This window comes from Tursiops truncatus, chromosome 21, assembly GCF_011762595.2.
Source record: "Tursiops truncatus isolate mTurTru1 chromosome 21, mTurTru1.mat.Y, whole genome shotgun sequence".
Taxonomy (NCBI): domain Eukaryota; kingdom Metazoa; phylum Chordata; class Mammalia; order Artiodactyla; family Delphinidae; genus Tursiops; species Tursiops truncatus.
Window position 1 is genome coordinate 30,009,748 of NC_047054.1, and position 12,098 is coordinate 30,021,845.

General features: G+C 51.1%; 1 protein-coding gene across 6 annotated transcripts in view; it reads left to right on the top strand.

Moving 5' to 3' along the window:
• The window catches only part of PLEKHA2 (pleckstrin homology domain containing A2), a 56,721-nt gene that overhangs the window by 29,033 nt on the left and 15,590 nt on the right, over positions 1-12,098 (top strand). For all 6 annotated transcript variants that reach the window (XM_033848931.2, XM_033848933.2, XM_033848935.2 and 3 more), the window contains 6 exons: positions 3,364-3,412; positions 3,769-3,866; positions 9,457-9,597; positions 10,422-10,568; positions 10,903-10,971; positions 11,326-11,396. In XM_033848931.2, coding sequence (XP_033704822.1) covers positions 3,364-3,412; positions 3,769-3,866; positions 9,457-9,597; positions 10,422-10,568; positions 10,903-10,971; positions 11,326-11,396 — 575 coding nt within the window. The remainder of the gene's footprint in view (positions 1-3,363; positions 3,413-3,768; positions 3,867-9,456; positions 9,598-10,421; positions 10,569-10,902; positions 10,972-11,325; positions 11,397-12,098) is intronic.

Below are 12,098 nucleotides of genomic sequence, written 5' to 3' on the forward strand. Positions count from 1 at the left end.
TCGTTTCCCAGGTAAATCACACACGTGTGCACACACCCTGATTTCGCCTGTGGCTTCAGGGCCCCTTGACTCCCTGAAGCTGGTCCAGGGACCCCAGCTTAGAGCCCCTCCGGCTGCTCCGGGTAGGTGGCTGCCCCTTCCCCTGCTCTGGATGCCACTGCGTGGGGCAGGGTCTCCATGGACACGGAGGCCGCGAGCTGCACCGGAGCTCCGAGACCGTGGCCTGCTGCTGCTGCTTCTGCCAGAGGGGCCCCAGCTCCACTTCCGGCCGAGGGCAGACAGGGTGGGGCGGGCTAGCAGTGCCCCGGCGTCCCACGACTTTGCTGCTCCTGTGGTCTGTGCGCGATCTGATAAGAGCAAGTTCCTGAGAGTCTGTCGAGCTGTGGGGCGGCCTCGCTTGCGTCACCCTGCGGGTGACCCATGCCCGTCCCTCCCTCACGTCCCCACCGCCTCTCACTGCCTTCTCACCGAGGATCCATCGGTCAACACCGTTGTGCAGCTACTTAACTGCAGCCAGCGTCAGCCTGTCAGCCACGCTGCTTCTTCAAGAGCCTCTGTTCCTTCACTTCTTGTGAAGGAGGCTGCACGGCCTGTACTGGTTACCAACAGACGGTAGGGGTGGGAGGAGTGGGGTTATGCCTCCCAGGTGGCAGGGATTCTGCTGGGGGGAGGCCAGAGCTATACCTGGAGCTACGTATATTCATGGTAAGTGAGACCCCCCCCCGCCCCCGCAACCCTGGCCCTTCTCTTGGAGGGCACAGCAACCAGTAGCTATGACTTTGTTTTCTTCTTTTGTCATTCCGGGACTCTAAGAAGGGGACAAGTCATTCCGCTCTGGCTTTGCCAATCGGGAAGCTGATCAGAGATGTTGAGGGTCTTACCCTTGCTCAACAGCCCATCGGGGCTGACCTGGAACTGACGTCCTGTTAATTCAGCAAGAGCTGCTTTGCCAAATAATCCTTCTGTGGTCACCATGAGGCAAATTATAGACGTGCATGCATTATTAGACGTGTAATCGGCATACCCCCAACTGAACGCTGGATAAACATACAAAAACAAATGAAACATACAACTGAACGCTGGATAAACATACAAAAACAAATGAAAAACCAGGCCATCTCTTTGAAAGCTTGGGTTCCAGTAATAAGCACATTCTCCCCGGATAGGCTGGTAATAAGTTGTGGTCAGAGTGGGCCTGTTTGTCACCCAGCCAGGGCGAAAGGGCCCACAGCAGTGCTGTCTCTTGTTGATGATAAATTGTCAGTGTCGGGGAGAAAGAACGAGTCCCCTAATAAGCCAGAGAAAAGTCTCGAAGCACCCAGCTTTTCACTGCCATTTGAAAGCCAAAGGTAGAAGGGCAGCCGTGAGATAGGTGGATACTGAGGACCGGGATGGCCGAGGCAGTTCTGTGACGGTCAAGGTTATACAGGAACCAAGGGCAGGACGCACAGGAGCTGTGGGCTCAAGGACCTGCAGGAACACGGATGCTGAAGGAGGAAGCACATGAGTCACTGACAGATCAGAGCATCAGAGGCAAACAGGATAAAGGCACACAGCGTGGCTCAGGTTGAATTCTGGGGTCTGAATCGCAGGAGAACAAGATGGCACGGGGGCCAGGACTCAACGTCCTGAGGCTCCAGCGCACGCCTCCTGGGAGCGCTGAAGATGTAACGGAATTTGCATTGTGTGTGTCTGTGCTCAGGATATGGGGGCTTACCTTTGCATACATCTTCATGTTTTTCGGGACTATTTAAACACTTTCTTAGGCCCTCTGTCCTCCACCTCACGTCATGGTAAACGTATCAAAATACACTCACATCCCTCGTTGACCCTAATTGTCCGGCTGTAAGATATTTGAAAGGATTTAAATCAGTTTACTTTTGGAATGATTTGGCTGTAACTCATTTAATTTATGATTGGCTCTAATTTCTCGGCTGTCGTCTTGCACATCCAAGGATTCTCATGAACCAAGAAAATCGAAGCTACTAATTATTTTCGAATGTAGTGTGATTTTTGTGAATGTTTAATTGAAACGTGAATGAAGTTGACTTAATGTGTGACATCTTGTAGGCATTTATTTAAATACTTGTCAGTGAGGTTGATATAATGTTATACAGACATTTAATTAAATATTTATTAATGTTGCATTGTTTTAGGCCCCGGAGAAGCTCGCAAGGCCCTCAGCATTTTGCCCATTGTGCCAAGCACGGCACGGTATGTGGAGTGGGTGTAAACAGCCCCTCCTTGGTTGAGCAGCTCCTGTATGACAGGATGGCTCAAGTGCTTCACCTGCACGGTCACATTTAATCCTCACCATAGCCCTATGAGAATGTGATTTACTAACCCTATTTGATAGAACAGGAAATGGGGGTCTGACAACGGGGCCTCCTGGGTTTGGGGGCCAGGTGCTCTGGCACCAAGCCCAGGCTGTACCGCCTGTCCTTCCTTTGATCTTTTATAGGCTGCCACCTTGGTGCCCATCTTGAGTACCCCGGGCAGTATTAAGGTTAATTCTCAGGTACCGTGGTGGATGCCGGCTCCAGCGAGGTCCAGCCCCCATCAAGGGCAGTCACCTAACTCCATGGGATGGAATCTGCTTTCCTTAATTTGTTCAGTGTATTTGAACCTGAATGAGGTGGGCTCACAACATGCACATACTCAGGAATATACATGTAAGAGGCAGGCTTGAAAAAGCAAGATAACACAGCAGGAGATAGAAAAACCCTTCTGCTTCAATACAGGTATGCTCTCTGATTCCATCGGCCCCTCTCCGGGCAAGTGCTTATTTTCATGGTGAAACAGTCAGGGTAGAGATAAGGGAGGCTGGTCAGTTGTCCCAGTGCAGTGAGTGACGGGCTGCCTCACCTTTCTGCGAACTCTGATTGGAATCTATGTATTTGTGACAGTTCCACCTTTAATTCGAAGAGCTGTTTAGGGAGCAGGTTGGTGGTTGGGAGAGGAGTGGAATCTTGCTCGTGTGAATGGGGCCAGTGCATGTTTGTGGTCCAAAGAGAAGTTTTTCAGGACTCAGTGGATTTTAAGAGTTTTTGCAAGGATGACGATTCGACACAGATAAGAGGATAATGATTATCTCCGAGGGGTGAAGACGGGATTCCATTAGGGAGGGGCACACAAAGGGCTTCTAAGAAATAGGACCGATAGTGGCTTATTTCTTGATCTGAATGATGAGTGCAGGGTTTCCACTTAATTATTAGTTCTTAAAATGTTCAAATATGTTTTATATACTCTTCTTTTTGTATAAAGTTTTCCCAATTTAAAAAATTTGAGGAAAAAATTCCCCCCACAACTTTACAACACTGTTGGAAACATATTCATGTTTCTTTTATTTTTCATTTGATTTAGGTGAGCATAGCCACCCCAAAGCAGAAACCCAAGACTCCGTTTTGCTTTGGTAAGTACTGAGCCCAGGATGGGTTTTCTGAACACTCCTACAGCAGCTTCCTCTTTTGAGTGGAGACAGTCCTGTGACCACATGTGACTTACACCCTGTGTGTGTGAGTGACTGCTGTCCCAGCCATGTCCGTGGGTCTCAAGTGATACTCCTTTCCTTGGTCTCCCTGCAAAGATTGTGAGAGCCCACTGCTTCCCAGATATTCACGCGGGTGACTTTGCACCGTGGGAAGCATCTTCGTCTGCGCGGCGGGGATCCTCCGCCCTGCTAGTTGAAGCGCCTTGGTTTTGTGGAGTCTCTGTGTTGTGTGTGTTCTGACCCGGGTTCTTCTCTCTTCGTCCCCGTGCCTTTTGCAGTCATCAACGCCCTCTCGCAGAGGTATTTTCTTCAAGCCAATGACCAGAAGGATCTGAAGGACTGGGTCGAAGCCCTGAACCAAGCCAGCAAAATCACTGTATGTACGATCTTTCTCCTTTCTGGAGGGGGTCAGGGCCTCTTCCCCGCACAGGAACGACCCAGATGGCGGCAGGGACTTTCCCAGGACCCTGTTCCAGACTAGTTCCCCTACCTCTTCTCACACCTTGGCTGACTGACCACAAGTTGAACTGAGAGTCTGAGTTTGAATCAAGCTCAAGGGGAAGTTTATGGAGTGTCCCCTTTGTGCTTCCTGGGAGGGGAGGGCTCCTGGTCAGTCGTGGTTTGGGTCATTCTGGGATGCTGATTCAGAACGTGGCGGGATTGGAAAATGGATTGCTGACTCCGAGAAACAGAGTAAAGGAAACTCACATGAGGAGGGAAGTCGGAACTTGGTCCTGGCTTGGGGGAGACTCTTCTGACTTTAGGAAGCCACCTGGGGACCAGTCCAGGCCATGCACCGACCTGTCCTGGGAAAGCCTTCCGTTTATAAGCACCAGTTTACTGGCTGTTCTGTGAAGACTCTTGTTTTCCTTGACTCGGCTAACGAAGAACTCCTTTCTTAGAAATACAGAAAAAGAAAGGGAGACGGGTAGGGAGGAAGAGAGGGGGAAACTATGTTTGGAAAAAACTGGACCTTTAACCGATAATATAGGCAGGCTTCGGGCGTGCAATCCATGCTTTGCTGAAAAGCTTGATTTTCTGTATCGTACAGTCAGAAATGCTTACATTCTAGTGACTTCCGGTAACAACCCTTCTGTGCTGGGGCAGATCATCTTCCCCGGTATCTCAGGGTTCCCGTGAATAAAGTAATGGAAGAAACCTGTACACTCTACCCAGCCCTTGTGATACCGCACCCAAGCAGAGTACAAAGCGGATTTGCTTGTGGGCCCGTTATTCTGATAAACGTTGGTGAACCTGTGAAAAGAGAGAGAAATGCCGGGGTGGCATGGGGGAGGGAGCCGCTCACTCCCTTCTGCTACCCACATGTTTGTGTGTGCGGCTCTAGAACGCTGACTTTAGTAAAGGTTTTCTTCATTCAGGTTGAGGTCTTCACCCTTCTGTGTCTTCCACAATCTGGGGAGTTTCTTTCAATGTCTAATACCTTCTTCTCGTTAAGTGTTTCCTCCCTTGGTCCTGCCTGGTGAGCTGGGCTACACAGCCTGCAAGGCAGCGGTGGCCTCTTTGCCTTGCTGTTGTGCCTTGAGTGTAGAGTTGCTCTAAGCAGCTAGCTCCCCGTCCTCTTTCCTGGCCCCACTGGACAGAAGTGATTGGCGACAGGAGTGGGAGGGAGCGAGGTGGTACCGAGAGGCCGGGAGTCCAGAGGCCTGTGGGGGTGGCGCAGCCTCTGCAGGGGCTCCGTAACCTCCAGGGTCTTCCTGACTTTCCTTTGCTCCGTTTATACATCCCTTCACTCCTCCTGCCAGAGGTCCTGTGTGACAGAAGGAAGAGGAGGGGTACCCTCCTGCCTGATTACCTGCATTTTTATCTTAGGGCACCTTGTGTGCGAAGTGAAGCATCCCAGGGGAGATGCAGAGATGAAAGACACAGACAGCGCATCCAGTGAACCAAGCTTTCTCACGGGCCACGTTCATCACCCCTCATGTCACTCCTGTGAGACAGGTGCATTCACTGCCATTTTTAAGATGAGGAAAACGGAAACGAGAGTCTTGCCCCAAATCTAGAGTTTAGTAAATGGCAGAGCTGGGATTCAAACCCAGGACCTTCTGCCTTCCAAGATCTCAAAGAGTTCATAAATATATGAAAAATGAGCAGCAGTTGTAAAAAGAGGTTAGATTACACACCACTTTTATATCTATGGCTTCTTGTAGCCTTGTGAAAACCTTAGGTAGGGAGGGCAGGTGTGATTATCTCTGTTTATAAACGAGGCAGTGGAAGTGCCTGGAGATCAGCGACCCTCCCAGGGTCAGGAGCCAGTTTTTCTGCCCGCAGATCACTGGTCATTTAGTGCTGGGTCATTGAGTTCTTATGACTGAAGATAATGGCCGACATAGTGGTATTTAAAGAATTGAGTTCGCTCGGAGTATCAGTATTCCCGTGTTAGTTTTCTTGGGCTGTCGTAACAAACTGCGTGGCTTAAAGCAACAGAAGTGTGTTCTCGCCTAGTCCTGAGAAGCCTGAAATCAGGGTGTCGGCAGGGCCCTCCATGTGCCCCCTGAAGGCTCAAGCGGAGAATCCTTGCTTGCCTCCTCCAGCTCCCAGTGGCCCCGGGCCGTCCTTGGCGTTGCCCGGCTAATAGCTGGATCCCTCCATCTCTGTCTCCACCACTGTCTGGGCTGTGTGTCTGTGTGACCTCTCCTTTTAGGAGGGCATCAGTCATTGGTCTTAGGGCCCAGCCTAAACCAGCATGAATTCATCTTAATTTAATTATATCTGCGAAGACCTTATTTCCAAATAAAGTCATGTTCTGAGGTTACGGGTGGACAATTTTGGGAGACATTATTCAACTCACTAAAGTTTTTCAAAAGGGTTGAAGTTTGAGCAGTAAAAGTAAAGCACAGCTTTCTCCCCTTCCCTCCCAAGTTGGATTATTCCTTGTAGCAACCTAGCCACGCCTGGTGGGAAGAAAGATGAGTCCTTGCAAATTTCGTTTCACATTGCAAATGGGAACCCTGTGGGCCTTCCCCATCAGAGGACCCTCCACGGTGGGTGAAAGGGGTCCCACCTTTCACTGGGATTCTGGGAGATACACAAACCAAGAGGATGAACTTGTTTTCGAGATCTGGAGTGTAGTTATTGGTGAGTTTGCCCTCCGCAGGCTGATTCAGAGTCTCAGAAGTGGAAACAGCTTTGCAGAGGCTCCAGGCGGTTGGCCAGAGGCAGCCCACGATGCAGGGACGTGAGTGGTGACAACCAGCGGTTCTCCGGGTGGGCTGACGGGTTGAGAGGCAACACAACAGCCAAGTCACCAGGAGTCCTCTTCTGGCCACCGTGAGCGCTGAAAGGCCACTTCCCTCCTTCTTTGCTGGGTTTCAGGAATTCATTTGGGTCATTTGGAGGCAGTCGTGTTGTTCCACGGTGATTATATCTCTGGACACCCCAGCACTAATCCACATCCCTAAAGAATTCTATCTTATCAGAGCAAACCACAGAGAAATCGGAAAGGGTGGTCCAGGTAGGTAGGTAGTGGTGTTAAGCAGTGGGGCAGTTACTTCATTTCAGTGAGCTTTAGTTTACTTCATCTATGAAATGGAGAAAATAAGGCCTACCTGATAAGGTCGTCTGAGATGAGAGATAATGCAGTAAAGAGATGGGTACTTTGCCTGGCACTGAACAGAGGCCCAAAGCAATGGGAGCTGCGGTTGTCCCTCAGCCAGAAGGGAAGGACAGGGTGGATTTCTGGCCCAATCTGGAGAGTTGGTGGGCAGAGGTCACCGTGGTGTAAGCTGAGTGCACAGGCCAGGAAGAGGGGCCCTGTCTCCTTTCTGGGGCCCCAGCGTAATCATGATGGTCTTAGTCGTTTCGATAGATGCCAGGGGGTGTGGCCTTTGGTCCCTGTCCTTGGCAGGCAGAGTTCTCCTATGGCCCTGAGCTGAGAGCTCTTTTTTTCTCCCCGTGGCTTGCAATAGTTTATTTTTTTTAATTAAAAAAAAAAGTATTTATTTATTTATTTTTGGCTGCATCAGGTCTTAGTTGTAGCACGTGGGATCCTCTGCTGCGGTGCGTGGCCTCCTCGGTGCGGCGCGCGGGCTTCTCTCTAGTTGTGGCGCACAGGCTCCAGGGCACATGGGTGCTGTGGTTGCGGCTCGCGGGCTTAGTTGCCCCACGGCATGGGGGATCTTAGTTCCCTGACCAGGGGTTGAACCTGCGTCCCCTGCATTGGCAGGCGGATTCTTAACCACTGGACCACCAGGGAAGTCCCTTAATTTTTAATTTTTATATGGTTTTTAAAGGTTCCTTTCCATTTGAAATTATCACAAAATATTGGCTATATTCCCTGCATTATACAATATATCCTTGGGCCGTGAGCTTCTGAACAGTCTGGATTCTTAGGTCTTTCTAGCTCCCAGGGCTGTAGAAGAAGTGGAAGAGGATGTTAGTTTTTCTCGTGGTGTCTGCAGTTACGTTCCTGGCAGATCCACATGGGGCGTTGAGTCCTTGTGAAGAACAAGCTTTTTTTTTTTTTTTTGAATTTTATTTTATTTTATTTTTTATACAGCAGGTTCTTATTGGTTATCTATCTTATACATATTGGTGTATACATGTCAATCCCAGTCTCTCAATTCATCCCACCATCTCCGCTCCCCACCCTTCCGCCCCTGCTTTCCCCCGTTGGCGTCCGTACGTTTGTTCTCCACATCTGTGGAAGGACAGGCTTTGTGATGCTGTGGGTACTGCCTCGGCAGCATCAGGGTCTGGTCTCTGTCTAGGTATTAATCGGCTTTGGGCAGAGAACTGGACTACTCTGGGCCTCTCTTGTGATGAAAAATTTTCCAGTATAAATGAGAAATGGACAAGGTGGAGGAGAAGCGAATGAGGATCGATGACCTCGGGTTGGGAGGGTGTTCAGGACTGTGGCGAACTGAAGAATCCGTTCCCCATCCGAAGAGTGGACAGCTGCTTCACTGGAAATCAAGAGTTTTACGCGAAATATCCCAGATTTTAACAGTGGATTGAAAAACACACTGGATAGGACAAATGAAACACAGTTGGGGCAAGTCTCCCTTGGGGCCACCAGTTTGCAACCTGTGGTCTCAAGCTCGCCCTAAAAATTCCGTGATTCTTGCACCAGCAGTGGTGCTCGAACTCTGTCATGGAGAGGAGCAAAGATAACTCATTCCACAGAAAGGGCTGCATTTGTAAACGTTAGCACCGTTGATAAAAAGTTACTTAGAATATTTTGACAATTAAAATACTTTTGTAGTTTTATTCATATTTCTAACGTGTTGAAATTTATATCCTCTATCATTTGATGGCCGTGACACCTGTATGACTGCGTCACTCAGTTAGTGACAGGTCAGGAGTTACACCCCAGGCCCTGGGGCTCCAGAGCTCATGCTCCCCGAGTCCTGTACCGTATACCACAGGCATCTTACCCACTGCTGAGCGTGCTTTCTCCCGTCTTCATGTTCCTGGCTCCTTTTCGTCCACCGGGTTACTGTTTTGGCATCTCTCCCCTTGGAGACCTCCACCACGCACACCAGCCGCGCCAGGCATTCCATCCCAAGCCGTTCCCCTGCTGCTGTCAGTCCCAGCTCCTGTTTATCGTCCTCACGGCACTCACCACGATTTGTAATCACTCTGATTGCTAGCCTTGCTCTGTAGTTTCGCTCAGTCTCCCGGATCAGCACGTATGTGGTGTGAGGGCAGGACACGTGTCAGTGTCTGCTGTTTTACCTTTGGTCTCTAGCCAGGCAAGGGCTGACTCATAGCGGGTGCTCCGTACATTTGTTGAGTGGGTGTGTGTGTGGGTGTGCGTGTGCGCGGGGTGGGCGTGGCTTGCTGAATTCCTCATATACAGGTTTGGATGGATGGAAGGGTAGCGGGGAGAGAGGCGTCGTGCTCTAATTTCGTACATTAGCTTTCCTCCCCTCCCCCTTCCTGCTGTTGCCTCCCCAACTTTTCCTAGGCCTTCTGTTCCCTCTTAACTGTTCCGTCATTCTTCCCAGGTACCCAAAGTTGGGAACCTGCCCCTGACGACCGAAGTTGTCAAGAGCCTAGCAACTCCTCTGGCCCTGGAGAAGAAGCCCCAGGTGGCCTACAAGACAGAGATCATCGGAGGCGTGGTGGTACACACGCCCATCAACCAGGTGCTGGGGCCTGGCGCTGCCAGAGGGTGGAGGGGTTCGGGGGTGTCCGTGGTGTGTCAGTGACATGACAGAAGGGCTGGACCGAGGAAGGGGTGAGGGTAGCGGGGCCAGTGCACATGGGGTGGTCAAGAAGATACCGGCAGTGCAGAAATTGAGGCCACCGCCTCTGAAGCTCTGTGGCAGTACGGCTTTGCGTCACCCACGGGGACCGTCACTGTGAAGCCCGTGAGAAGTGGGGTCGAGGATGGCTGGAAACAAGCCCCGCTGTCCCTAGGCCTCGTCCAGTTTGCTTCAGAGTCTTCCCTTTCTCCCGGGTCTGCCCAACCTCCCCAGCCTTGGTCTGTGAACGCACCCCGTACAGTGCCTTCCCGGGGCAAAGCCAAAGGGTTTTTTTTATGGTTTCTTTCTCTCTCTCTCTTTTTTTTTTAACATCTTTATTGGAGTATAATTGCTTTACAATGTTGGGTTAGTTTCTGCTGTATAACAAAGTGAATCAGCTATACATAGACATACACCCCCATATCCCCTCCCTCTTGCATCTCCCTCCTACCCTCCCTATCCCACCCCTCTAGGTGGACACAAAGCACCGAACTGATCTCCCTGTGCTATGCGGCAGCTCCCCACTAGCTACCTGTTTTACAGTTGGTAGTGTATATAAGGGCATGCCACTCTCTCACTTCGTCCCAGCTTACCCACCTGGTTTATTTCTCACTTGACTGCCATCGTGGCCCAAGAAGAAGAGATGATTGGCCGGAGAGGGTGGGGTCAGGGGTGTGGCTGCGTCAGGAGGGGGCGGTGCTAATCCTGCAGCTGTTTCCTTGTAGAACGGTGGGGATGGGCAGGAAGGGAGTGAGCCCGGCTCCCACGCCATCCTTCGAAGGTCTCAGAGTTACATCCCCACGACAGGCTGCCGTGTCCCCACCGGGCCCCCCCTCATTAAGAGCGGCTATTGTGTGAAGCAAGGGAATGTGGTGAGTGTCCATGCGGGGGCTGGGAGGGGTTCTGGGGACCCCGGGAGCCAGTGGGTGTGGGCGAGGCAGAGGGGAGGGCAGTTTGCAAGGAGGAGCGTGGAGCCAGCCACGCCCAAACCGCCCAAACCAGGGAGAGGCTGGGGTGGGGAGAGCTCCCGCCCCGCAGCTCGAGGTGATCCGAGGAGTCGCCCCATGAGAAGAAGTCCTTGCCCCTGACCCCCAACGTGGGAGCCTGGCTTCGGTGGGGCGGGGTCCCCAGGAGCTTAGAACCCGAACGCACCCCCGGGAATGCTGGGAACTCTTCTAACGTCCTGCTCTTTACCCTTTATTTCAGCGCAAGAGCTGGAAACGGCGCTTCTTTGCGCTGGACGACTTTACCATCTGCTACTTCAAGTGTGAGCAGGTTTGTAGTCACTCTGGGGCCCGCCTGAGAGGCCGTGGAGGGCAGAGGCACAGGAGTCACACCCACGTGTGTGTGTCCGAGCAGAGATGTGGGCACACAGACTCCGGGGGTGCTTGTGTCTGACCTCCGTCCTTCTGGTGTGCGCATCTTCATGGTGATGTAAAGTGGCCTTAACTCCCTGCCTTCGTGGTCAGGGCCACAGAGCATCATCTTAGATTTCTTTCCTCTCTTGATTATTTTGAGACCTTGTCTTGTTTGCCACCTGGTCTCAGCCAGTCATCTCTGATGATGATGGCTGCCTGGTCTGGGCGTTGGGCTGACAGCCTCATGCACTCTCTCTCTGTTTCCCCCCAGGACCGAGAACCTCTGCGTACCATATTCCTCAAGGATGTTCTCAAGACCCACGAGTGTTTGGTCAAGTCTGGGTAATTGTCTCTGCTTATTCTTCTCTGGTCAGAACTCCGTGTTCCCTCTTAACTCTTCTTTATTTTTTTAACATCTTCATTGGAGTATAATTGCTTTACAGTGGTGTGTTAGTTTCTGCTGTATAACAAAGTGAATCAGCTATACGTATACATATATCCCCATATCTCCTCCCTCTTGCGTCTCCCTCCCACCCTCCCTATCCCACCCCTCTAGGTGGTCACAAAGAACCAAGCTGATCTCCCTGTGCTATGCGGCTGCTTCCCACTAGCTATCTCTTTTACGGTAGTATATGTAAGTCCGTGTCACTCTCTCACTTCGTCTCAGCCTTAACTCTTCTGTTACTCCCCTTCTGAGGCTCTATAGCAGAAACTTCTTCCAAGAGCAGGAAGATGTTGTCTCCTTGACATCTGTGGCTGATTCTCCACATCCAAGCTGCCGCAGCTGTGAAATGGCGCTGGGCAAACCTATCCTCTTCCCGTCCCCTTACTCTCGCTCCTGAAATGGGCCTATGTGATACTTTTCTGATGGAGAAAAAGAAAGGATATAGAACAAAGGAGAGGTGCTTCTCAGGTGTCAGCTGCTCATCTCACCGGAGGAATGGGCTCAGAGGTGGAGGGGGACTGTGCCCTTAGTCACTTGCTTTTCAGTGCATCTGCTCAGACCCCTGTTTATGCCATGCCTCTGCCCTGAACTTGTTATGC